Genomic DNA, 25,359 nt, shown 5'->3' with positions numbered 1-25,359 from the left:
GAAGTGTGGGAGGTGGGTTGATTAGAAAGGGTAGTGAGTGGTGGGATGAAGAAGCAAGATTATTGGTGAAAGAGAAGAGAGAGGCATTTGGACGATTTTTGCAGGAAAAAATGCAAATGAGTGGGAGATGTATAAAAGAAAGAGGCAGGAGGTCAAGAGAAAGGTGAAAGTGGTGAAAAAAGAGGGCAAATGAGAGTTGGAGTGAGAGAGTATCATTAAATTTTCGGAAGAATAAAAAGATGTTTTGGAAGGAGGTAAATAAAGTGCGTAACACAAAGGAGCAAATGGGAACATCAGTGAAGGGGGCTAATGGGGAGGTGATAACAAGTAGTAGTGATGTGAGAAGGAGATGGAGTGAGTATTTTGAAGGTTTGTTGAATGTGTTTGATGAGAGAGTGGCAGATATAGGGTGTTTTGGTTGAGGTGGTGTGCAAAGTGAGAAGGTTAGGGAAAATGATTTGGTAAATAGAGAAGAGGTAGTAAAAGCTTTGCAGAAGATGAAAGCCGGCAAGGCAGCGGGTTTGGATGGTATTGCAGTGGAATTTATTAAAAAAGGGGGTGACTGTATTGTTGACTGATTGGTAAGGTTATTTAATGTATGTATGATTCATGATGAGGTGCCTGAGGATTGGTAGAATGCTTGCATAGTGCCATTGTACAAAGGCAAAGGGGATGAGAGTGAGTGCTCAAATTACAGAGGTATAAGTTTGTTGAGTATTCCTGGTAAATTATATGGGAGGGTATTGATTGAGAGGGTGAAGGCATGTACAGAGCATCAGATTGGGGAAGAGCAGTGTGGTTTCAAAAGTGGTAGAGGATGTGTGGATCAGGTGTTTGCTATGAAGAATGTGTGTGAGAAATACTTAGAGAAGCAAATGGATTTGTATTTAGCATTTATGGATCTGGAGAAGGCATATGATAGAGTTGATAGAGATGTTCTTAGGAAGGTATTAAGAATATATGCTGTGGGAGGCAAGTTGTTAGAAGCAGTGAAAAGTTTTTATCGAGGATGTAAGGCATGTGTACGTGTACGAAGAGAGGAAAGTGACTGGTTCTCAGTGAATGTAGGTTTGCAGTAGGGGTGTGTAATGTCTCCATGGTTGTTTAATTTGTTTATGGATGGGGTTGTTAGGGAGGTGAATGCAAGAGTTTTGAAAAGAGGGGCAAGTATGCAGTCTGTTGGGGATGAGAGAGCTTGGGAAGTGAGTCAGTTGTTGTTCGCTGATGATACAGCGCTGGTGGCTGATTCATGTGAGAAACTGCAGAAGCTGGTGACTGAATTTGGTAAAGTGTGTGAAAGAAGAAAGCTGAGAGTAAATGTGAATAAGAGCAAGGTTATTAGGTACAGTAGGGTTGAGGGTCAAGTCAATTGGGAGGTAAGTTTGAATGGAGAAAAACTGGAGGAAGTAAAGTGTTTTAGATATCTGGGAGTGGATCTGGCAGTGGATGGAACCATGGAAGCGTAAGTGAATCATAGGGTGGGGGAGGGGGCGAAAATTCAGGGGTAGACTTGAAGAATGTTTGGAAGTCGAGAACACTATCTCGGAGAGCAAAAATGGGTATGCTTGAAGGAATAGTGGTTCCAACAATGTTGTATGGTTGCAAGGCGTGGGCTATGGATAGATAGAGTTGTGCGCAGGAGGGTGGATGTGCTGGAAATGAGATGTTTGAGGACAATATGTGGTGTGAGGTGATTTGATCGAGCAAGTAATGTAAGGGTAAGAAAGATGTATTGAAATAAAAAGAATGTGGTTGATAGAGCAGAAGAGGGTATTTTGAAATGGTTTGGTCACATGGAGGAAAGATTGACCAAGAGGATATATGTGTCAGAGGTAGAGGGAATGAGGAGAGGTGGGAGACCAAATTGGAGGTGGAAAGATGGAGTGAAAAAGACTTTGAGGGATCGTGCCTGAGCATGCAGGAGGGTGAAAGGCATGCAAGGAATAGAGTGAATTGGAACGATATGGTATACCGGGGTTGACGTGCTGTTAATGGATTGAACCAGGGCATGTGAAGCATCTGGGGTAAACCATGGAAAGTTCTGTGGGGCCTGGATGTGGAAAGGGAGCTGTGGTTTCGGTGCATTATTACATGACAGCTAGAGACTGAGTGTGAATGAATGTGGCCTTTGTTGTTTTTCCTAGCGCTACCTCGCACACACCAGGGGGGAGGGGGTTGTTATTCCATGTGTGGCGAGGTGGCGGTGGGAATAAATAAAGGCAGACAGTATGAATTATGTACATGCATATATATGTATATGTCTGTGAGTGTATATATATGTATACATTGAAATGTATAGGTATGTATATTTGCGTGTGTGGACGTGTATGTACATACATGTGTATGTGGGTGGGTTGGGCCATTCTTTCGTCTGTTTCCTTGCGCTACCTCGCTAACACGGGACACAGCGACAAAGCAAAATAAATTAATAAATAATATATATATTGAAAAGGATCACAATTTAGCGCGTGATCAAGATATTCCTATGAGTCCACGGGGAAAATGAAACACGATAAGTTCCCAAATGCACTTTCGTGTAATAATCACATGATCAGGTGAGACACAAGAGAGAAATATAAGTCAGTAGATATACATCGAAGAGATGAAGCTAGGATGCCATTTGGTTAACATGTGATTGTCCAATAAAAAGATGTTTTAGGAGGAGGTAAATAAAGTGCGTAAGACATGGGAACTTCAGTGAAGGGGGCTAATGGGGAGGTGATAAAGAGTAGTGGTGATGTGAGAAGGAGATGGAGTGAGTATTTTGAAGGTTTGTTGAATGTGTTTGATGATAGAGTGGCAGATATAGGGTGTTTTGGTCGAGGTGGTGTGCAAAGTGACATGGTTAGGGAGGATGATTTGGTAAACAGGGAAGAGGTAGTAAAAGCTTTGTGGAAGATGAAAGCCGGTAAGGCAGCGGGTTTGGATGGCATCGCAGTTGAGTTTATTGAAAAAGGGGGTGACTGTATTCTTCACTGGTTGGTAAGGTTATTTAATGTACGTATGATTCATGGTGAGGTGCCTGAGGATTGGCAGAATGCTTGCATAGTGCCATTGTACAAAGGCAAAGGGGACAAAGGTGAGTGCTCAAATTACAGAGGTATAAGTTTGTTGAGTATTCCTGGGAAATTATATTGGAGGGTATTGATTGAGAGGGTGAAGGCATGTATAGAGCACCAGGTTGGGAAGAGCAGTGTGGTTTCAGAAGTGGTAGAGGATGTGTGGATCAGGTGTTTGCTTTGAAGAATGTGAGAAATAATTAGAAAATCAAATGGACTTGTATGTAGTATTTATGGATCTGGAGAAGGCATATGATAGAGTCGATAGAGATGCTGTGGAAGGTATTACGAATATAGGGTGTGGGAGGCAAGTTGTTAGAAGCAGTGAAAAGTTTTTATCGTGGATGTAAGGCATGTGTATGTGTAGGAAGAGAGGAAAGTGATTGGTTCTTAGTGAATGTAAGTTTGCAGCAGGGGTGTGTGATGTCTCCATGGTCATTTAATTTGTTTATGGAAGGGGTTGTTTGGGAGGTGAATGCAAGGGTTTTGGAAAGAGGGGCAAGTGTGCAGTCTGTTGTGGATGAGAGAGCTTGGGAAGTGAGTCAGTTGTTTCCTGATGATAGAGCGCTAGTGGCTGATTCATGAGAGAAACGGCAGAAGCTGGTGACTGAGTTTGGTAAAGTGTGTGAAAGAAGAAAGTTCAGAGTAAATGTGAATAAGAGCAAGGTTATTAGGTACAGTAGGGTTGAGGGTCAAGTCAATTGGGAGGTAAGTTTTAGTGGAGAAAAACTGGAGGAAGTGAAGTATTTCAGATATCTGGGAGTGGATTTGGCAGTGGATGGAACCATGGAAGCGGAAGTGAATCATAGGGTTGGGGAGGGGGCGAAAATTCTGGGAGCATTGAAGAATGTGTGGAAGTCGAGAACATTATCTCAGAAAGCGAAAATGGGTATGCTTAAACGAATAGTGGTTCCAACAATGTTGTATTTTGTGAGGCGTGGGCTATGGATAGAGTTCTGCGGAAGAGGGTGGGTGTGCTGGAAATTAGATGTTTGAGGACAATATGTGGTGTGAGGTGGTTTGATCGAGTAAGTAATAATAAGGTAAGAGAGATGTGTGGTAATAAAAAGTGTGGTTGAGAGAGCAGAAGAGGGTGTTTTGAAATGGTTTGGTCACATGGAGAGAATGAGTGAGGAAAGATTGACCAAGAGGATACATGTGTCAGAGGTGGAGGGAACGAGGAGAAGTGGGAGACCAAATTGGAGGTGGAAAGATGGAGTGAAAAAGATTTTGAGTGATCGGGGCCTAAACATGCAGGAGGGTGTATGCTTGTATGGTTGCGAGGCGTGGGCTATGGATAGAGTTCTGCGGAAGAGGGTGGGTGTGCTGGAAATGAGATGTTTGAGGACAATATGTGGTGTGAATGGTTTGATCGAGTAAGTAATAATAAGGTAAGAGAGATGTGTGGTGATAAAAAGAGTATGGTTGAGAGAGCAGAAGAGGGTGTTTTGAAATGGTTTGGTCACATGGAGAGAATGAGTGAGGAAAGATTGACCAAGAGGATATATGTGCCAGAGGTGGAGGGAACGAGGAGAAGTGGGAGACGAAATTGGAGGTGGAAAGATGGAGTGAAAAAGATTTTGAGTGATCGGGGCCTAAACATGCAAGAGGGTGAAAGGCGTGCAAGGGATGGAGTGAATTGGAACGATGTGGTATACTGGGGTCGACGTGCTGTCAATGGATTGAACCAGGGCAGGTGAAGCGTCTGGGTTAAATCATAGAAAGTTCTATGGGGCCTGGATGTGGAAAGGGAGCTGCGGTTTCGGTGCATTATTACATGACATCTAGAGACTGAGTGTGAACGAATGGGGCCTTTGTTGTCTTCCTAGCTCTATCTCGTGCACATGAGGGGGAGGGGGTTGTTATTTCATGTGTGGCAGGGTGGCAATGGGAATGAATAAAGGTAGACAGTATGAATCAAGTACATGTGGATATATGTATATCTCTGAGTGTGTATATATATGTATATGTTGAGATGTATAGGTATGTATATTTGTGTGTGTGGACGTGTATGTATATATATGTGAATGTGGGTGGGTTGGGCCATTCTTTCGTCTGTTTCCCTGCGCTACCTCGCTAACGTGGGAGACAGCGACAAAGCAAAATAAATTAAAATAAATATATATATATATATATATATATTTTTTATATTTTTTGTTTTTCTTTGTCGCTGTTTCCCGCGTTTGCAAGGTAGCGCAAGGAAACAGATGAAAGAAATGGCCCAACCCACCCCCATACAACTGTATATACATACACGTCCCCACACGCAAAATATACATACCCATACATCTCAATGCACACATATATATACACACACAGACATATACATATATACACATGCACACAATTCACACTGTCTGCCTTCATTCATTCCCATCGCCACCTTGCCACACATGGAATAACATCCCCCTCCCCCCTCATGTGTGCGAGGTAGCGCTAGGAAAAGACAACAAAGGCCACATTCGTTCACACTTCGTCTCTAGCTGTCATCCAATAATGCACGAAACCACAGCTCCCTTTCCAAATCCAGGCCCCACACAACTTTCCATGGTTTACCCCAGACGTTCACATGCCCTGATTCAATACACTGACAGCACATCAACCCGGGTATACCACATAAATCCAATTCACTCTATTCCTTGCCCGCCTTTCACCCTCCTGCATGTTCAGGCCCCGATCACACAAAATCTTTTTCACTCCATCTTTCCACCTCCAATTTGGTCTCCCACTTCTCCTCGTTCCCTCCACCTCTAACACATACATCCTCTTGGTCAATCTTTCCTCACTCATTCTCTCCATGTGCCCAAACCATTTCAAAACACCCTCTGCTGCTCTCTCAACCACACTCTTCTTATTTCCACACATCTCTCTTACCCTTACATTACTTACTCGATCAAACCACCTCACACCACATATTGTCTCAAAAATCTCATTTCCAGCACATCCACCCTCCTGCGCACAACTCTATCCATAGCCCACACCTCGCAACCATACAACATTGTTGGAACAACTATTCCTTCAAACATACCCATTTTTGCTTTCCGAGATAATGTTCTCGACTTCCACACATTCTTCAAGGCTCCCAGGATTTTCGCCCCCTCCCCCACCCTATGATTCACTTCCGCTTCCATGGTTCCATCCGCTGCCAGATCCACTCCCAGATATCTAAAACACTTTACTTCCTCCAGTTTTTCTCCATTCAAACTTACCTCCCAATTGACTTGACCCTCAACCCTACTGTACCTAATAACCTTGCTCTTATTCACATTTACTCTTAACTTTCTTCTTTCACACACTTTACCAAACTCAGTCACCAGCTTCTGCCGTTTCTCACATGAATCAGCCACCAGCGCTGTATCATAAGGCGAACAACAACTGACTCACTTCCCAAGCTCTCTCATCCACAACAGACTTTATACTTGCCCCTCTTTCCAAAACTCTTGCATTCACCTCCCTAACAACCCCATCCATAAATTAAACAACCATGGAGACATCACACACCCCTGCCGCAATCCTACATTCACTAAGAACCAATCACTTTCCACTCTTCGTACACGTACACATGCCTTACATCCTTGATAAAAACTTTTCACTGCTTTTAACAACTTGCCTCCCACACCATATATTCTTAATACCTTCCACAGAGCATCTCTATCAACTCTTATCATATGATTTCTCCAGATCCATAAATGCTACATACAAGGCCATTTGCTTTTCTAAGTATTCCTCACATACATTCTTCAAAGCAAACACCTGATCCACACATCCTCTACCACTTCTGAAACCACACTGCTCTTCCCCAATCTGATGCTCTGTACATGCCTTCACCCTCTCAATCAATACCCTCTCATATAATTTACCAGGAATACTCAACAAACTTATACCTCTGTAATTTGAGCACTCACTCTTATCCCCTTTGCCTTTGTACAATGGCACTATGCACGCATTCCGCCAATCCTCAGGCACCTCACCATGAGTCATACATACATTAAATAACCTTACCAACCAGTCAATAATACAATCACCCACTTTTTTAATAAATTCCACTGCAATACCATCCAAACCTGCTGCCTTGCCGGCTTTCATCTTCCGCAAAGCTTTTACTACCTCTTCTCTGTTTACCAAATCATTTTCCCTAACCCTCTCACTTTGCACACCACCTCGACCAAAACACCCTATATCTGCCACTCTATCATCAAACACATTCAACAAACCTTCAAAATACTCACTCCATCTCCTTCTCACATCACCACTACTTGTTATTACCTCCCCATTTGCGCCCTTCACTGAAGTTCACATTTGCTCCCTTGTCTTACGCACATTATTTATCTCCTTCCAGAACATCTTTTTATTCTCCCTAAAATTTAATGATACTCTCTCTCCCCAACTCTCATTTGCCCTCTTTTTCACCTCTTGCACCTTTCTCTTGACCTCCTGTCTCTTTCTTTTATACATCTCCCACTCAATTGCATTTTTTCCCTGCAAAAATCGTCCAAATGCCTCTCTCTTCTCTTTCACTAATAATCTTACTTCTTCATCCCACCACTCACTACCCTTTCTAATCAACCCACCTCCCACTCTTCTCATGCCACAAGCATCTTTTGCGCAATCCATCACTGATTCCCTAAATACATCCCATTCCTCCCCCACTCCCCTTACTTCCATTGTTCTCACCTTTTTCCATTCTGTACTCAGTCTCTCCTGGTACTTCCTCACACAAGTCTCCTTCCCAAGCTCACTTACTCTCACCACCCTCTTCACCCCAACATTCACTCTTCTTTTCTGAAAACCCATACAAATCTTCACCTTAGCCTCCACAAGATAATGATCAGACATCCCTCCAGTTGCACCTCTCAGCACATTAACATCCAAAAGTCTCTCTTTCGTGTGCCTGTCAATTAACATGTAATCCAATAACGCTCTCTGGCCATCTCTCCTACTTACATACGTATACTTATGTATATCTCGCTTTTTGAACCAGGTATTCCCAATCACCAGTCCTTTTTCAGCACATAAATCTACAAGCTCTTCACCATTTCCATTTACAACACTGAACACCCCATGTATACCAATTATTCCGTCAACTGCCACATTACTCACCTTTGCATTCAAATCACCCATCACTATAACCCGGTCTGTATGTATGTATGAATCATGGTGAGTTGCGTGAGGATTGGCGGAATGCGTGCATAGTGCCATTGTACAAAGGCAAAGGGGATAAGAGTGAGTGCTCAAATTACAGAGGTATAAGTTTGTTGAGTATTCCTGGTAAATTATATGGGAGGGTATTGATTGAGAGGGTGAAGGCATGTACAGAGCATCAGATTGGGGAAGAGCAGTGTGGTTTCAGAAGTGGTAGAGGATGTGTGGATCAGGTGTTTGCTTTGAAGAATGTATGTGAGAAATACTTAGAAAAGCAAATGGATTTATATGTAGCATTTATGGATCTGGAGAAGGCATATGATAGAGTTGATAGAGATGCTCTGTGGAAGGTATTAAGAATATATGTTGTGGGAGGCAAGTTGTTAGAAGCAGTGAAAAGTTTTTATCGAGGATGTATGGCATGTGTACGTGTAGGAAGAGAGGAAAGTGATTGATTCTCAGTGAATGTAGGTTTGCAGCAGGGGTGTGTGATGTCTCCATGGTTGTTTAATTTGTTTATGGATGGGGTTGTTAGGGAGGTAAATGCAAGAGTTTTGGAAAGAGGGGCAAGTATGAATTCTGTTGGGGATGAGAGAGCTTGGGAAGTGAGTCAGTTGTTGTTCGCTGATGATACAGTGCTGGTGGTTGGTTCATGTGAGAAACTGCGGAAGCTGGTGACTGAGTTTGGTAAAGTATATGAAAGAAGGTAGTTAAGAGTAAATGTGAATAAGAGCAAGGTTATTACGTACAGTAGGGTTGAGGGTCAAGTAAATTGGGAGGTAAGTTTGAATGGAGGAAAACTGCAGGAAGTAAAATGCTTTATATATATGGGAGTGGATCTGTCAGCGGATGGAACCATGGAAGCGGAAGTAGATCATAGGGTGGGGGAGGGGGCGAAAATCCTGGGAGCCTTGAAGAATGTGTGGAAGTCGAGAATATTATCTCGGAAAGCAAAAATGGGTATGTTTGAAGGAATAGTGGTTCCAACAATGTTGTATGGTTGCGAGGCGTGGGCTATGGATAGAGTTGTGCGCAGGAGGATAGATGTGCTGGAAATGAGCTGTTTGAGGACAATGTGTGGTGTGAGGTGGTTTGATCGAGAAGTAACGTAAGGGTAAGAGAGATGTGAGGAAATAAAAAGAGCGTGGTTGAGAGAGCAGAAGAGGGTGTTTTGAAATGGTTTGGGCACATGGAGAGAATGAGTGAGGAAAGATTGACCAAGAGGATATATGTGTCGGAGGTGGAGGGAACGAGGAGAAGTGGGAGACCAAATTGGAGGTGGAAAGATGGAGTGAAAAAGATTTTGTGTGATCGGGGCCTGAACATGCAGGAGGGTGAAAGGAGGGCAAGGAATAGAGTGAATTGGATCGATGTGGTATACCAGGGTTGACGTGCTGTCAGTGGATTGAATCAGGGCATGTGAAGCGTCTGGGGTAAACCATGGAAAGTTGTGTGGGGCCTGGATGTGGAAAGGGAGCTGTGGTTTCGGGCGTTATTGCATGAGAGCTAGAGACTGAGTGCGAATGAATGGGGCCTTTGTTATCTTTTCCTAGCGCTATCTCGCACGCATGAAGGGGAAGGGGCGTGGTATTCCATGTGTGGCGAGGTGGCGATGGAAATTAATAAAGGCAGACAGTGTGAATTATGTGCATGGGTATATATGTATGTGTCTGTGTGTGTATATATATGTGTACATTAAGATGTATAGGTATGTATATTTGCATGTGTGGACGTGTATGTATTTATATGTGTATGGGGGTGGGTTGGGCCATTTCTTTCGTCTGTTTCCTTGCGCTACCTCGCAAACGCGGGAGACAGCGACAAAGCAAAATAAATAAATATAAATAAATATATATATTTTTTTTTTCCTTTGTCGCTGTCTCCAGCGTTTGCGAGGTAGCGGAAGGAAACAGACGAATAAATGGCCCAACCCACCCCCATACACATGTATATACATACGTCCACACACGCAAATATACATACCTACACAGCTTTCCATGGTTTACCCCAGACGCTTTACATGCCCTGATTCAATCCACTGACAGCACGTCAACCCCGGTATACCACATCGATCCAATTCACTCTATTCCTTGCCCTCCTTTCACGTGAACCTCCTGCATGTTCAGGCCCCGATCACTCAAAATCTTTTTCACTCCATCTTCCCACCTCCAATTTGGTCTCCCACTTCTCCTCGTTCACTCCACCTCCGACACATATATCCTCTTGGTCAATCTTTCCTCACTCATTCTCTCCATGTGCCCAAACCATTTCAAAACACCCTCTGCTGCTCTCTCAACTACACTCTTCTTATTTCCACACATCTCTCTTACCCTTACATTACTTACTCGATCAAACCACCTCACACCACATATTGTACTCAAACATCTCATTTCCAGCACATCCACCCTCCTGTGCACAACTCTATCCATAGCCCACGCCTCGCAACCAAACAACATTGTTGGAACCACTATTCCTTCAAACATACCCATTTTTGCTTTCCGAGATAATGTTCTCAACTTCCACACATTCTTCAAGGCTCCCAGGATTTTCGCCCCCTCCCCCACCCTATGATTCCCTTCCGCTTCCATGGTTCCATCCGCTGCCAGATCCACTCCCAGATATCTAAAACACTTTACTTCCCCAAGTTTTTCTCCATTCAAACTTACCTCCCAATTTAATTGACCCTCAACCCTACTGTACCTAATAACCTTGCTCTTATTCACATTTACTCTTAACTACCTTCTTTCACACACTTTACCAAACTCAGTCACCAGCTTCTGCAGTTTCTCACATGAATCAGCCACCAGCGCTGTATCATCAGCGAACAACAACTGACTCACTTCCCAAGCTCTCTCATCCACAACAGACTGCATACTTGCTCCTCTTTCCAAAGCTCTTGCATTCACCTCCCTAATAACCCCATCCATAAACAAATTAAACAACCATGGAGACATCACACACCCCTGCCGCAAACCTACATTCACTGAGAACCAATCACTTTCCTCTCTTCCTACACGTACACATGCCTTACATCCTCGATAAAAACTTTTCACTGCTTCTAACAAATTGCCTCCCACACCATATATTCTTAGTACCTTTCACAGAGCATCTCTATCAACTCTATCATATGCCTTCTCCAGATCCATAAATGCTACATACAAATCCACTTGCTTTTCTAAGTATTTTTCACACACAATTTTCAAAGCAAACACCTGATCCACACACCCTTTACCACTTCTGAAACCACATTGCTCTTCCCCAATCTGATGCTCTGTATATGCCTTCACCCTCTCAATCAATACCCTCCCATATAATTTACCAGGAATACTCAATAAACTTATACCTCTCTAATTTGAGCACTCACTCTTATCCCCTTTGCCTTTATACAATGGCACTATGCACGCATTCCGCCAGTCCTCAGGCACCTCACCATGAATCATACATACATTAAATAACCTTACCAACCAGTCAACAATACAGTCACCCCCTTTTTTAATAGATTCCACTGCAATACCATCCAAACCTGCTGCCTTGCCGGCTTTCATCTTCCGCAAAGCTTTTACTACCTCTTCTCAGTTTAACAAATCATTTTCCCTAACCCTCTCACTTTGTACACCACCTCAACCAAAACACCCTGTATTTGCCACTCTATCATGAAACACATTCAAAAAACCTTCAAAATACTCACTCCATCTCCTTCTCACATCACCACTACTTGTTATCACCTCCCCATTGGCCCCCTTCACTGATGTTCCCATTTTCTCCCTTGTCTTATGCACTTTAATTACCTCCTTCCACAACATCTTTTTATTCTCCCTAAAATTTACTGATACTATCTCACCCCAACTCTCATATATATATATATATATATATATATATATATATATATATATATATATATATAATATATATATATATTTTTTTTTTTTTTTTTTTTCATACTATTCGCCATTTCCCGCGATAGCGAGGTAGCGTTAAAAACAGAGGACTGGGCCTTTGAGGGAATATCCTCACCTGACCCCCTTCTCTCTTCCTTCTTTTGGAAAAAAAAAAAAAGAAAAATGAGAGGGGAGGATTTCCAGCCACCCGCTCCCTTCCCTTTTAGTCGCCTTCTACGACACGCAGGGAATACGTGGGAAGTATTCTTTCTCCCCTATCCCCAGGGATATATATATATATATATATATATATATATATATATATATATATATATATATATATATTTATTTATATTTATGTATTTTGCTTTGTCGCTGTCTACCGTGTTTGCGAGGTAGCGCAAGGAAACAGACGAAAGAAATGGCCCAACCCACCCCCATACACATGTATATACATACACGTCCACACATGCAAATATACATACCTATACATCTTAATGTACATACACACACACAGACACATACATATATACCCATGCACACAATTCACACTGTCTGCCTTTATCAATTTCCATCGTCACCTCGCCACACATGGAATACCATGCCCCTCCCCCTTCATGTGTGCGAGGTAGCGATAGGAAAAGACAACAAAGGCCCCATTCGTTCACACTCAGTCTCTAGCTGTCACGCAATAATGCCCGAAACCACAGCTCCCTTTCCATATCCAGGCCCCACACAACTTTCCATGGTTTACCCCAGACGCATCACATACCCTGATTCAATCCACTGACAGCACGTCAACCCCGGTATACCACATCGATCCAATTCACTCTATTCCTTGCCCGCCTTTCACCATCCTGCATGTTCAGGCCCTGATCACTCAAAATCTTTTTCAGTCCATTTTTCCACCTCCAATTTGGTCTCCCACTTCTCCTCGTTCCCTCCACCTCCGACACATATATCCTCTTGGTCAGTCTTTCCTCACTCATTCTCTCCATGTGCCCAAAACATTTCAAAACACCCTCTTCTGCTCTCTCAACCACGCTCTTTTTATTTCCACACATCTCTCTTACCCTACGTTACTTACTCGATCAGACCACCTCACACCACACATTGTCCTCAAACATCTCATTTCCAGCACATCCACCCTCCTGCGCACAACTCTATCCATAGCCCACGCCTCGCAACCATACAACAATGTTGGAACCACTATTCCTTCAAACGTACCCATTTTTGCTTTCCGAGATAATGTACTCGACTTCCACACATTCTTCAAGGCTCCCAGGATTTTCGCCCCCTCCCCCACCCTATGATTCACTTCCGCTTCCATGGTTCTATCCGCTGCCAGATCCACTCCCAGATATCTAAAACACTTTACTTCCTCCAGTTTTTCTCCATTCAAACTTACCTCCCAATTGACTTGACCCTCAACCCTACTGTACCTAATAACCTTGCTCTTATTCACATTTACTCTTAACTTTCTTCTTTCACACACTTTACCAAACTCAGTCACCAGCTTCTGCCGTTTCTCACATGAATCAGCCACCAGCGCTGTATCATCAGTGAACAACAACTCACTCACTTCCCAAGCTCTCTCATCCACAACAGACTTCATACTTGCCCCTCTTTCCAAAACTCTTCCATTCACCTCCCTAACAACCCCATCCATAAACAAATTAAACAACCATGGAGACATCACACACCCCTGCCGCAAACCTATATTCACTGAGAACCAATCACTTTCCTCTCTTCCTACACGTACACATGCCTTACATCCTCGATGAAAACTTTTCACTGCTTCTAACAACTTGCCTCCCACACCATATATTCTTAATACCTTCCACAAAGCATCTCTATCAACTCTATCATATGCCTTCTCCAGATCCATAAATGCTACATACAAATCCATTTGCTTTTCTAAGTATTTCTCACATACATTCTTCAAAGCAAACACCTGATCCACACATCCTCTACCACTTCTGAAACCACAATGCTCTTCCCCAATCTGATGCTCTGTACATGCCTTCACCCTCTCAATCAATGCCCTCCCATATAATTTACCAGGAATACTCAACAAACTTATACCTCTGTAATTTGAGCAATCAATCTTATCCCCCTTGCCTTTGTACAATGGCACTATGCACGCATTCCGCCAATCCTCAGGCACCTCACCATGAGTCATACATACATTAAATAACCTTACCAACCAGTCAACAATACAGTCACCCCCTTTTTTAATAGATTCCACTGCAATACCATCCAAACCTGCGGTCTTGCCGGCTTTCATCTTCCGCAAAGCTTTTACTACCTCTTCTCTGTTTACCAAATCATTATCCCTAACCCTCTCACTTTGCACACCACTTCAACCAAGACACCCTATATCTGCCACTCTATCATCAAACACATTCAACAAACCTTCAAAATACTCACTCCATCTCCTTCTCACATCCCCACTACTTGTTATCACCTCCCCATTTGCGCCCTTCACTGAAGTTTCCATTTGCTCCCTTGTCTTACGCACTTTATTTACCTCCTTCCAGAACATCTTTTTATTCTCCCTAAAATTTAATGATACTCTCTCACCCCAACTCTCATTTGCCCTCTTTTTCACCTCTTGCACCTTTCTCTTCACCTCCGGTCTCTTTCTTTTATACATCTCCCACTCAATTGCATGTTTTCCCTGCAAAAATCGTCCAAATGCCTCTCTCTTCTCTTTCACTAATAATCTTACTTCTTCATCTCACCACTCACTACCCTTTCTAATCAACCCACCTCCCACTCTTCTCATGCCACAAGCATCTTTTGCGCAATCCATCACTGATTCCCTAAATACATCCCATTCCTCCCCCACTCCCCTTACTTCCATTATTCTCACCTTTTTCCATTCTGTACTCAGCCTCTCCTGGTACTTCCTCACACAAGTCTCTTTCCCAAGCTCACTTACTCTCACCACCCTCTTCACCCCAACATTCTTCTTTTCTGAAAACCCATACAAATCTTCATCTTAGCCTCCACAAGATAATGATCAGACATCCCTCCAGTTGCACCTCTCAGCACATTAACATCCAAACGTATCTCTTTCGCGCGCCTGTCAATTAACACGTAATCCAATAACGCTCTCTGGCCATCTCTCCTACTTACATACGTATACTTATGTATATCTCGCTTTTTAAACCAGGTATTCCCAATCACCAGTCCTTTTTCAGAACATAAATCTACAAGCTCTTCACCATTTCCATTTACAACACTGAACACCACATGTATACCAATTATTCCCTCAACTGCCACATTACTCACCTTTGCATTCAAATCACCCATCATTATAAGCCGGTCTCGTGCATCAAAACCACTAACACAGTCATTCAGCTGCTCCCAAAACACTTGCCTCTCATGATCTTTCTTCTCATGCCCAGGTGCATATGCACCAATAATCACCCATCTCTCTCCATCAACTTTCAGTTTTACCCATATTAATCGAGAATTTACTTTCTTACATTCTATCACATATTCCCACAACTCCTGTTTCAGGAGTACTGCTACTTCTTCCCTTGCTCTTGTCCTCTCACTAACCCCTGACTTTACTCCCAAGACATTCCCAAACCACTCTTCCCCTTTACCCTTGAGCTTCGTTTCACTCAGAGCCAAAACATCCAGGTTCCTTTCCTCAAACATACTATCTATCTCTCCTTTTTTCACATCTTGGTTACATCCACACACATTTAGACACCCCAGTATGAGCCTTCTAGGAGGATGAGCACTCCCCGCGTGACTCCTTCTTCTGTTTCCCATTTTAGAAAGTTAAAAAATACAAGGAGGGGAGGATTTCTGGCCCCCCGCTCCCATCCCCTCTAGTCGCCTTCTACGACACGCGAGGAATGCGTGGGAAGTATTCTTTCACCCCTATCCCCAGGGATAATATATATATATATATATATATATATATATATATATATATATATATATATATATATATATATATACACATATATATATACATACATATATATATACATACACATACATACGCACATATACACACACACACATATACATATAAAAACATATGAAAAATGTAAGAAACACTTTAGAAAACTGAAACTTCTAGCTTGAAATGAAATGAAAAAATGAATGTCACATAATGGTTCAACCTCTGGCTATGGAAAAGGGAAATGTATAATATATTTACACAAATGTCAATTTGTGTAAATATATTATACCTCAAATTACAGAGGTATAAGTTTGTTGAGTATTCCTGGTAAATTATATGGGAGGGTATTGATTGAGAGGGTGAAGGCATGTACAGAGCATCAGATTGGGGAAGAGCAGTGTGGTTTCAGAAGTGGTAGAGGATGTGTGGATCAGGTGTTTGCTTTGAATTATGTATGTGAGAAATACTTAGAAAAGCAAATGGATTTGTATGTAGCATTTATGGATCTGGAGAAGGCATATGATAGAGTTGATAGAGATGCTCTGTGGAAGGTATTAAGAATATATGGTGTGGGAGGAAAGTTGTTAGAAGCAGTGAAAAGTTTTTATCGAGGATGTAAGGCATGTGTACGTGTAGGAAGAGAGGAAAGTGATTGGTTCTCAGTGAATGTAGGCTTGCGGCAGGGGTGTGTGATGTCTCCATGGTTGTTTAATTTGTTTATGGATGGGGTTGTTAGGGAGGTAAATGCAAGAGTTTTGGAAAGAGGGGCAAGTATGAAGTCTGTTGGGGATGAGAGAGCTTGGGAAGTGAGTCAGTTGTTGTTCGCTGATGATACAGCGCTGGTGGCTGATTCATGTGAGAAACTGCAGAAGCTGGTGACTGACTTTGGTAAAGTGTGTGGAAGAAGAAAGTTAAGAGTAAATGTGAATAAGAGCAAGGTTATTAGGTACAGTAGGGTTGAGGGTCAAGTCAATTGGGAGGTGAGTTTGAATGGAGAAAAACTGGAGGAAGTGAAGTGTTTTAGATATCTGGGAGTGGATCTGGCAGCGGATGGAACCATGGAAGCGGAAGTGGATCATAGGGTGGGGGAGGGGGCGAAAATTCTGGGGGCCTTGAAGAATGTGTGGAAGTCGAGAACATTATCTCGGAAAGCAAAAATGGGTATGTTTGAAGGAATAGTGGTTCCAACAATGTTGTATGGTTGCGAGGCGTGGGCTATGGATAGAGTTGTGCGCAGGAGGATGGATGTGCTGGAAATGAGATGTTTGAGGACAATGTGTGGTGTGAGGTGGTTTGATCGAGTGAGTAACGTAAGGGTAAGAGAGATGTGTGGAAATAAAAAGAGCGTGGTTGAGAGAGCAGAAGAGGGTGTTTTGAAGTGGTTTGGGCACATGGAGAGAATGAGTGAGGAAAGATTGACCAAGAGGATATATGTGTCGGAGGTGGAGGGAACGAGGAGAAGCGGGAGACCAAATTGGATGTGGAAAGATGGAGTGAAAAAGATTTTGTGTGATCGGGGCCTGAACATGCAGGAGGGTGAAAGGAGGGCAAGGAATAGAGTGAATTGGAGCGATGTGGTATACCGGGGTTGACGTGCTGTCAGTGGATTGAATCAAGGCATGTGAAGCGTCTGGGGTAAACCATGGAAAGCTGTGTAGGTGTGTATATTTACGTGTGTGGACGTATGTATATACATGTGTATGGGGGGGGTTGGGCCATTTCTTTCGTCTGTTTCCTTGCGCTACCTCGCAAACGCGGGAGACAGCGACAAAGTATAATAATAAAAATAAACAAATGTCAATAGCAGTTCTCATCAATTTAACCACTGTATCAATAAGCAAATGGGAACTTCAGTGAAGGGCGTAAATGGGGAGGTGATAACAAGTAGTGGTGATGTGAGAAGGAGATGGAATGAGTATTTTGAAGGTTTGTTGAATGTGTCTGATGACAGAGTGGCAGATATAGGGTGTTTTGGTCGAGGTGGTGTGCAAAGTGAGAGGGTTAGGGAAAATGATTTGGTAAACAGAGAAGAGGTAGTAAAAGCTTTGCGGAAGATGAAAGCCGGCAAGGCAGCAGGCTTGGATGGTATTGCAGTGGAATTTATTAAAAAAGGGGGTGACTGTATTGTTGACTGGTTGGTAAGGTTATTTAATGTATGTATGACTCATGGTGAGGTGCCTGAGGATTGGCGGAATACGTGCATAGTGCCATTGTACAAAGGCAAAGGGGATAAGAGTGAGTGCTCAAATTACAGAGGTATAAGTTTGTTGAGTATTCCTGGTAAATTATATGGGAGGGTATTGATTGAGAGGGTGAAGGCATGTACAGAGCATCAGATTGGGGAAGAGCAGTGCGGTTTCAGAAGTGGTAGAGGATGTGTGGATCAGGTGTTTGCTTTGAAGAATGTATGTGAGAAATACTTAGAAAAGCAAATGGATTTGTATGTAGCATTTATGGATCTGGAGAAGGCATATGATAGAGTTGATAGAGATGCTCTGTGGAAGGTATTAAGAATATATGGTGTGGGAGGCAAGTTGTTAGAAGCAGTGAAAAGTTTTTATCGAGGATGTAAGGCATGTGTACGTGTAGGAAGAGAGGAAAGTGATTGGTTCTCAGTGAATGTAGGTTTGCGGCAGGGGTGTGTGATGTCTCCATGGTTGTTTAATTTGTTTATGGATGGGGTTGTTAGGGAGGTAAATGCAAGAGTCCTGGAAAGAGGGGCAAGTATGAAGTCTGTTGGGGATGAGAGAGCTTGGGAAGTGAGTCAGTTGTTGTTCGCTGATGATACAGCGCTGGTGGCTGATTCATGTGAGAAACTGCAGAAGCTGGTGACTGACTTTGGTAAAGTGTGTGGAAGAAGAAAGTTAAGAGTAAATGTGAATAAGAGCAAGGTTATTAGGTACAGTAGGGTTGAGGGTCAAGTCAATTGGGAGGTGAGTTTGAATGGAGAAAAACTGGAGGAAGTGAAGTGTTTTAGATATCTGGGAGTGGATCTGTCAGCGGATGGAACCATGGAAGCGGAAGTGGATCATAGGGTGGGGGAGGGGGCGAAAATTTTGGGAGCCTTGAAAAATGTGTGGAAGTCGAGAACATTATCTCGGAAAGCAAAAATGGGTATGTTTGAAGGAATAGTGGTTCCAACAATGTTGTATGGTTGCGAGGCGTGGGCTATGGATAGAGTTGTGCGCAGGAGGATGGATGTGCTGGAAATGAGATGTTTGAGGACAATGTGTGGTGTGAGGTGGTTTGATCGAGTAAGTAACGTAAGGGTAAGAGAGATGTGTGGAAATAAAAAGAGCGTGGTTGAGAGAGCAGAAGAGGGTGTTTTGAAATGGTTTGGGCACATGGAGAGAATGAGTGAGGAAAGATTGACCAAGAGGATATATGTGTCGGAGGTGGAGGGAACGAGGAGAAGAGGGAGACCAAATTGGAGGTGGAAAGATGGAGTGAAAAAGATTTTGTGTGATCGGGGCCTGAACATGCAGGAGGGTGAAAGGAGGGCAAGGAATAGAGTGAATTGGAGCGATGTGGTATACAGGGGTTGACGTGCTGTCAGTGGATTGAATCAAGGCATGTGAAGCGTCTGGGGTAAACCATGGAAAGCTGTGTAGGTATGTATATTTGCGTGTGTGGACGTGTGTATGTGCATGTGTATGGGGGGGGGGGTTGGGCCATTTCTTTCGTCTGTTTCCTTGCGCTACCTCGCAAACGCGGGAGACAGCGACAAAGTATAAAAAAAAAAAAAAAAAAATCAATAAGCTTCAATGTATAAGCTACATTTTTTCCAATTTCACTATTTTCTTGTCAAAGCACCATGTATGAAAACTATCACTCCAGTAACACAACTATAAACATTTACTTCCCCTTTAAAAAAGTTCTGGGGAAGTCTGTCTCGATACACTGCGGTTTGTGTTGCAATGGTTCTTGATTCAGAAACGTAGTAGCATCACTGATGGGCGGAAGAACATTCTCCAACGCACGCACGGGCCGCCTGGGATCAACCCCGCACAAGTTCGAATCCTGGATGCGGCAGTCGGTCCACAATCCACCCAGCTGTTCATCCTCACCTCATGCAGGTCATCCAACATCCTCAGTGTGACTGTCTCCACTCTTCTTGGTGCCATCAAAGATCCCACAGGGTAGGTGTGTTATTAGCCCCATACACTTAGCAATCTTCACCTGTTCTTCTTCAGTTAACTGGGATGGTGACCGACTTACAGATGGGGATGGGAAAAATATGGGAGGTGCCTCCCTTATGTGAATATTTGTAATCACCATGTCAGATTCGCACTTGTGTAGCCTTGGCACTCGCTCGTGACTTCACAGCTGACGTGGAGGAAGACATCACCATGATCGTTAGATACGGCTTCTGCTGCTGCTGCTGATGATGATGATGTGTGTGTGGTGGCGGGGGGCGGACTAAAAGACTGACAATAGTAACTTCAGACAAGTGGTATGGCCGGTGTGGCTCGTTCACTGTCTGACGATGTGCTTACACGCTAGCCAGGCTCCGGTACTGGTAGTGCCGCTGGCTTACCTCGCCTTCTTGATGCGTGAGACATATATATATATATATATATGGGTAGATAAACAGACTACTTGGCAATGACATAATTGCCTTTATCAAATAGAAAACCCAAACACACAAAAACTTACTTAACACAAAGTTGCCAATGTTGCCTGTGTTAACAAAGGCATGAAGTCTGAACTTGTCACTGATGGATCCCCCTCTACTCAAAAGTGGCAATGGAGTGTACGCGTGCAAGGCAGCAGCCCAAAACATCTGTTTAGGAAGACAAGACAGTATGAAAATATTTCAAAAGCTGACAAGTTCTCTTATAAAGCAGGTGGTTTCAATTACATGTGAGATAACTTACAAAGGAAGGAACAAAATTCTCAACAAGCCTTTTCCATTTGGCATTATAGCTTTGACAGCACTACCTCTTTAACAACAAGCAAATTTGCAAAACTTATTTTGCATATAATATTCAATGCACTCTCACTAAAATGCAATTTCCAATCTAATTTTCTGCTCGTCTATCATTCCTTCTTTATCTAATGTACCACATCTGCCACATACACTTGCATATGTTAAAAAAAAAAAAAAGGGGGGGGGCTTGCTAGAATCAGATGGTAACCAAAAATTCCATAAAACACCTCCCATCGAAAGCACTCAAAAAATATCCACCAACCCCACACAGAAATAAATAAAATAAAGTAGAAATAAAAAGCCTCATACTTCAGCATCATACATTGAGTGTTTATGTTTTCTATCTCATTCTTGTATCTTCCCTGATGATGTGTACTTGGGAATGTATCATATTTCATTTTCCTTGTAGTTATGTAGATGATGTACTTTGTGTCTGGCCATCAAACAAAAATTTACAAACATTTCTCCCTTTACTTAACAATTTACTACCTTCTACCAACTTTACTGTAGAGGTGGAAAATAAATTCATGTTGCCATACCTAGACTGCATGATCTACAGGGATAGAAACATATTTAAATTTAGCATGTATATGTTTGTTCATATAATCATATTACTCATCTCAACATGATAGATTCAAATTATCATCATTCAAGTCAATGTTCCTTTGGGCATTACATACATGAAGTCTGGAATTTACTGATGAGTTTGGGAAGATATATTCTATTGGATCCAAGTTAAAGTATCCTAGATCTTTCATTGATAAATTCCTCAAGCTGGCAAAGAAATCATTTTATAGAGTTAAACCCAAACCTCCCCTTGATATCAAGAAACTTTTAGTGATAATTTTACATTACTTTCCAGGTTGCTTAAATCCTGCAGGCTGTTTTTAATCAACACTTTGTAAAAACTGTAATAAGTCTATGTTAGGCAGACAAGTAAGGATCTTTATGCGAGATTTAAGCAATATAAATGTAGGATAAGAATAGGACAAGAACCAAATGCATTGTTTAATTATGTTAAAAATCATGATCACTGTATTGACTGAAGTAATGCTAATTCATTCAGTAACTGTAACTCCTTTACTATGACACATATCATTGAATCTTCTATTATCAAATACACGAAGAATTGTAACATTAATATAAGTGAAGGTCGACAGAAATTGGATAGCTTTGTTGAAGGCAAAATTTGGAAACAGTTCCCTTTCTTATACACATAATAAAAATTTTATGACAGGCATGTTTCAAGACCCGAACACACCAACCTGAACATCACCATCAGGTAACGCTTGTTTACAAATGGCATCTTAGCTACGTCTCTTCCTTGTATATCAACTAAGTGTTCTACGTCTTCTATCTCATTCTTGTATCTCCCCTGACAATGTGATCATTACATGAAAGCGCACTTAGGAACTTATCATGTTTCATTTTCCTGTGGTTTTATGCAAATAGAGATGCTCCCAACGTACATCTGAGTTCCGCTGTATCTCAAAATGGGCATAATTCAGACGCTTGTCAGTACGACATCTAGAACTTGTATACTTGTACAGCATTCTTTTATCCTACTCAATTTCTGTTATGATTATCTCATTTTTTTTATTAACCAGCTTTATGATCCTGTACTTCCTTCTTACCATTTATTTGAGATTCTTTAGTTCACATACTGATTCATCCAAACTTTCAATAAAATCTACAGCAGCTCCTTCGTCAGCACTCTCCTTATTACCACCTATGACTTGAACGTTGTGCAAGAAATATCTTCTTTTAAATCTACTGAACCAACCATGACATGCCGAGAAGTTCTCAATGTAAATATTTTCCCCCTCACTTCTTTCGTCTCAAAAAGACTTCTAGCCTTCACCTAAATTGTTAGTAAGCTTAGTGGTACATGTTTTTGAATTTGATCTCCCATCCACATCATTTTCAACTTTTCCATATCGTGCATGGGCCCTTATCGTTACTTTATCATCATCATAGGCTTTATACTCACCAAACCTTTCACTGCTTCACACATTTTTTTCTCTGTCCTTTAAAAATGTGGAGCCTGTTGAATGGGACAACTGTAGATCACATGCAGTCACATTACCTTTTTCCTCCTTCAGATTGTGGTGATTAACCTCAATTCTAATTAAAATACATATATTTTTTCTATCATTATCATTATACTTTGTCGCTGTCTCCCGCGTCAGCGAGGTAGCACAAGGAAACAGACAAAAGAAAAGCCCAACCCACCCACATACACATATATGTATATACATGACACACACACACATATACATACCTATACACTTCAACGTAAACATACATATACAAAGACATATACATATATACACACGTACATATTCATACTTACTGCCTTCATCTATTCCCGTCGCCACCCTGCCAAATATGAAATAAAAACCCCCTTCCCCCTGCATGCATACGAGGTAGTGCCAAGAAAAGATAACAAAGGCCACATTTGTTCACACTCAGTCTCTAGCTGTTATGTGTAATGCACCGAAACCACAGCACCCTTTCCACATCCAGGCCCCGAACACACCAACCTGAACATCACTATCAGGTAACGCTTGTTTACAAATGGCATCTTAGCTACGTCTCTTCCTTGTATATCAACTAAGTGTTCTACGTCTTCTATCTCATTCTTGTATCTCCCCTGACAATGTGATCATTACATGAAAGTGCACTTAGGAACTTATCATGTTTCATTTTCCTGTGGTTTTATGCAAACAGAGATGCTCCCAATGTACATCTGAGTTCCGCTGTATCTCAAAATGGGCATAATTCAGACGCTTGTCAGTACGACATCTAGAACTTGTATACTTGTACAGCATTCTTTTATCCTACTCAATTTCTGTTATGATTATCTTATTTTTTTTATTAACCAGCTTTATGATCCTGTACTTACTTCTTACCATTTATTTGAGATTCTTTAGTTCACATACTGATTCATCCAAACTTTCAATAAAATCTACAGCAGCTCCTTCGTCAGCACTCTCCTTATTACCACCTATGACTTGAACGTTGTGCAAGAAATATCTTCTTTTAAATCTACTGAACCAACCATGACATGCCGAGAAGTTCTCAATGTAAATATTTTCCCCCTCACTTCTTTCGTCTCAAAAAGACTTCTAGCCTTCACCTAAATTGTTAGTAAGCTTAGTGGTACATGTTTTTGAATTTGATCTCCCATCCACATCATTTTCAACTTTTCCATATCGTGCATGGGCCCTTATCGTTACTTTATCATCATCATAGGCTTCATACTCACCAAACCTTTCACTGCTTCACACATTTTTTTCTCTGTCCTTTAAAAATGTGGAGCCTGTTGAATGGGACAACTGTAGATCACATGCAGTCACATTACCTTTTTCCTCCTTCAGATTGTGGTGATTAACCTCAATTCTGATTAAAATATATATATTTTTTCTATCATTATCATTATACTTTGTCGCTGTCTCCCGCATCAGCGAGGTAGCACAAGGAAACAGACAAAAGAAAAGCCCAACCCACCCACATACACATATATGTATATACATGCCCACACACACACATATACATACCTATACACTTCAACGTAAACATACATATACAAAGACATATACATATATACACACGTACATATTCATACTTACTGCCTTCATCTATTCCCGTCGCCACCCTGCCAAATATGAAATAAAAACCCCCTTCCCCCTGCATGCATACGAGGTAGTGCCAAGAAAAGATAACAAAGGCCACATTTGTTCACACTCAGTCTCTAGCTGTTATGTGTAATGCACCGAAACCACAGCACCCTTTCCACATCCAGGCCCCACAAAACTTTCCATGGTTTACCCCAGACACTTCACATGCCCTGGTTCAATCCATTGATAGCACGTCGACCCCGGTATACCACATCATTCCAATTCACTCTATTCCTTGAATGCCTTTCATCCTCCTGTATGTTCAGGCCCTGATCGCTCAAAATCATTTTCACTCCATCCTTCCACCTCCAATTTGGTCTCCCACTTCTCATTCCCTCCACCTCTGACACATATATCCTCTTTGTTAATCTTTCCTCACTCATTATCTCCACGTGATGAAACCATTTCAATACACCCTCTTCTGCTCTCTCAACCACACTCTCCTTATTACCACATATCTCTCTTAACCTTTCATTACTTACTCGAACAAACCACCTCGCACCACATTGTCCTCAAACATTTCATTTCCAACACATTCACCCTCCTCTGCACAACCCTATCTATAGCCCATGCCTAGTAACTGTATAACATTGTTGGAAGCGGAGGGGCTAGAAACCCTCCCCTAATTGTATTTAAACTTTCGAAGAGGGGTAACAAAAGAAGGAGTCATGTGGGGAGTACTCATCCTCCTCGAAGGCTCAGACTGGGCGTCTAAATGTGTGTGGATGTAACCAAGATGAGA

At 42.0% G+C, this 25,359-nt stretch overlaps 1 protein-coding gene across 1 annotated transcript in view; it reads right to left on the bottom strand.

Annotated features, from left to right (window-relative positions):
• Positions 1-25,359, bottom strand: part of LOC139756458 (sorting and assembly machinery component 50 homolog A) — a 293,888-nt gene that overhangs the window by 13,488 nt on the left and 255,041 nt on the right. Inside the window, exons 9-10 of the mRNA XM_071675915.1 lie at positions 21,477-21,490; positions 20,664-20,806 (exon numbers count right to left, since the gene is read on the bottom strand). Of these exons, the coding sequence (XP_071532016.1) occupies positions 20,664-20,806; positions 21,477-21,490 (157 nt within the window). The remainder of the gene's footprint in view (positions 1-20,663; positions 20,807-21,476; positions 21,491-25,359) is intronic.

This window comes from Panulirus ornatus, chromosome 21, assembly GCF_036320965.1.
Source record: "Panulirus ornatus isolate Po-2019 chromosome 21, ASM3632096v1, whole genome shotgun sequence".
Lineage (NCBI taxonomy): Eukaryota > Metazoa > Arthropoda > Malacostraca > Decapoda > Palinuridae > Panulirus > Panulirus ornatus.
Note: the sequence above shows the minus strand (reverse complement) of the source record. Positions and strands in the feature narration are given on the sequence as shown.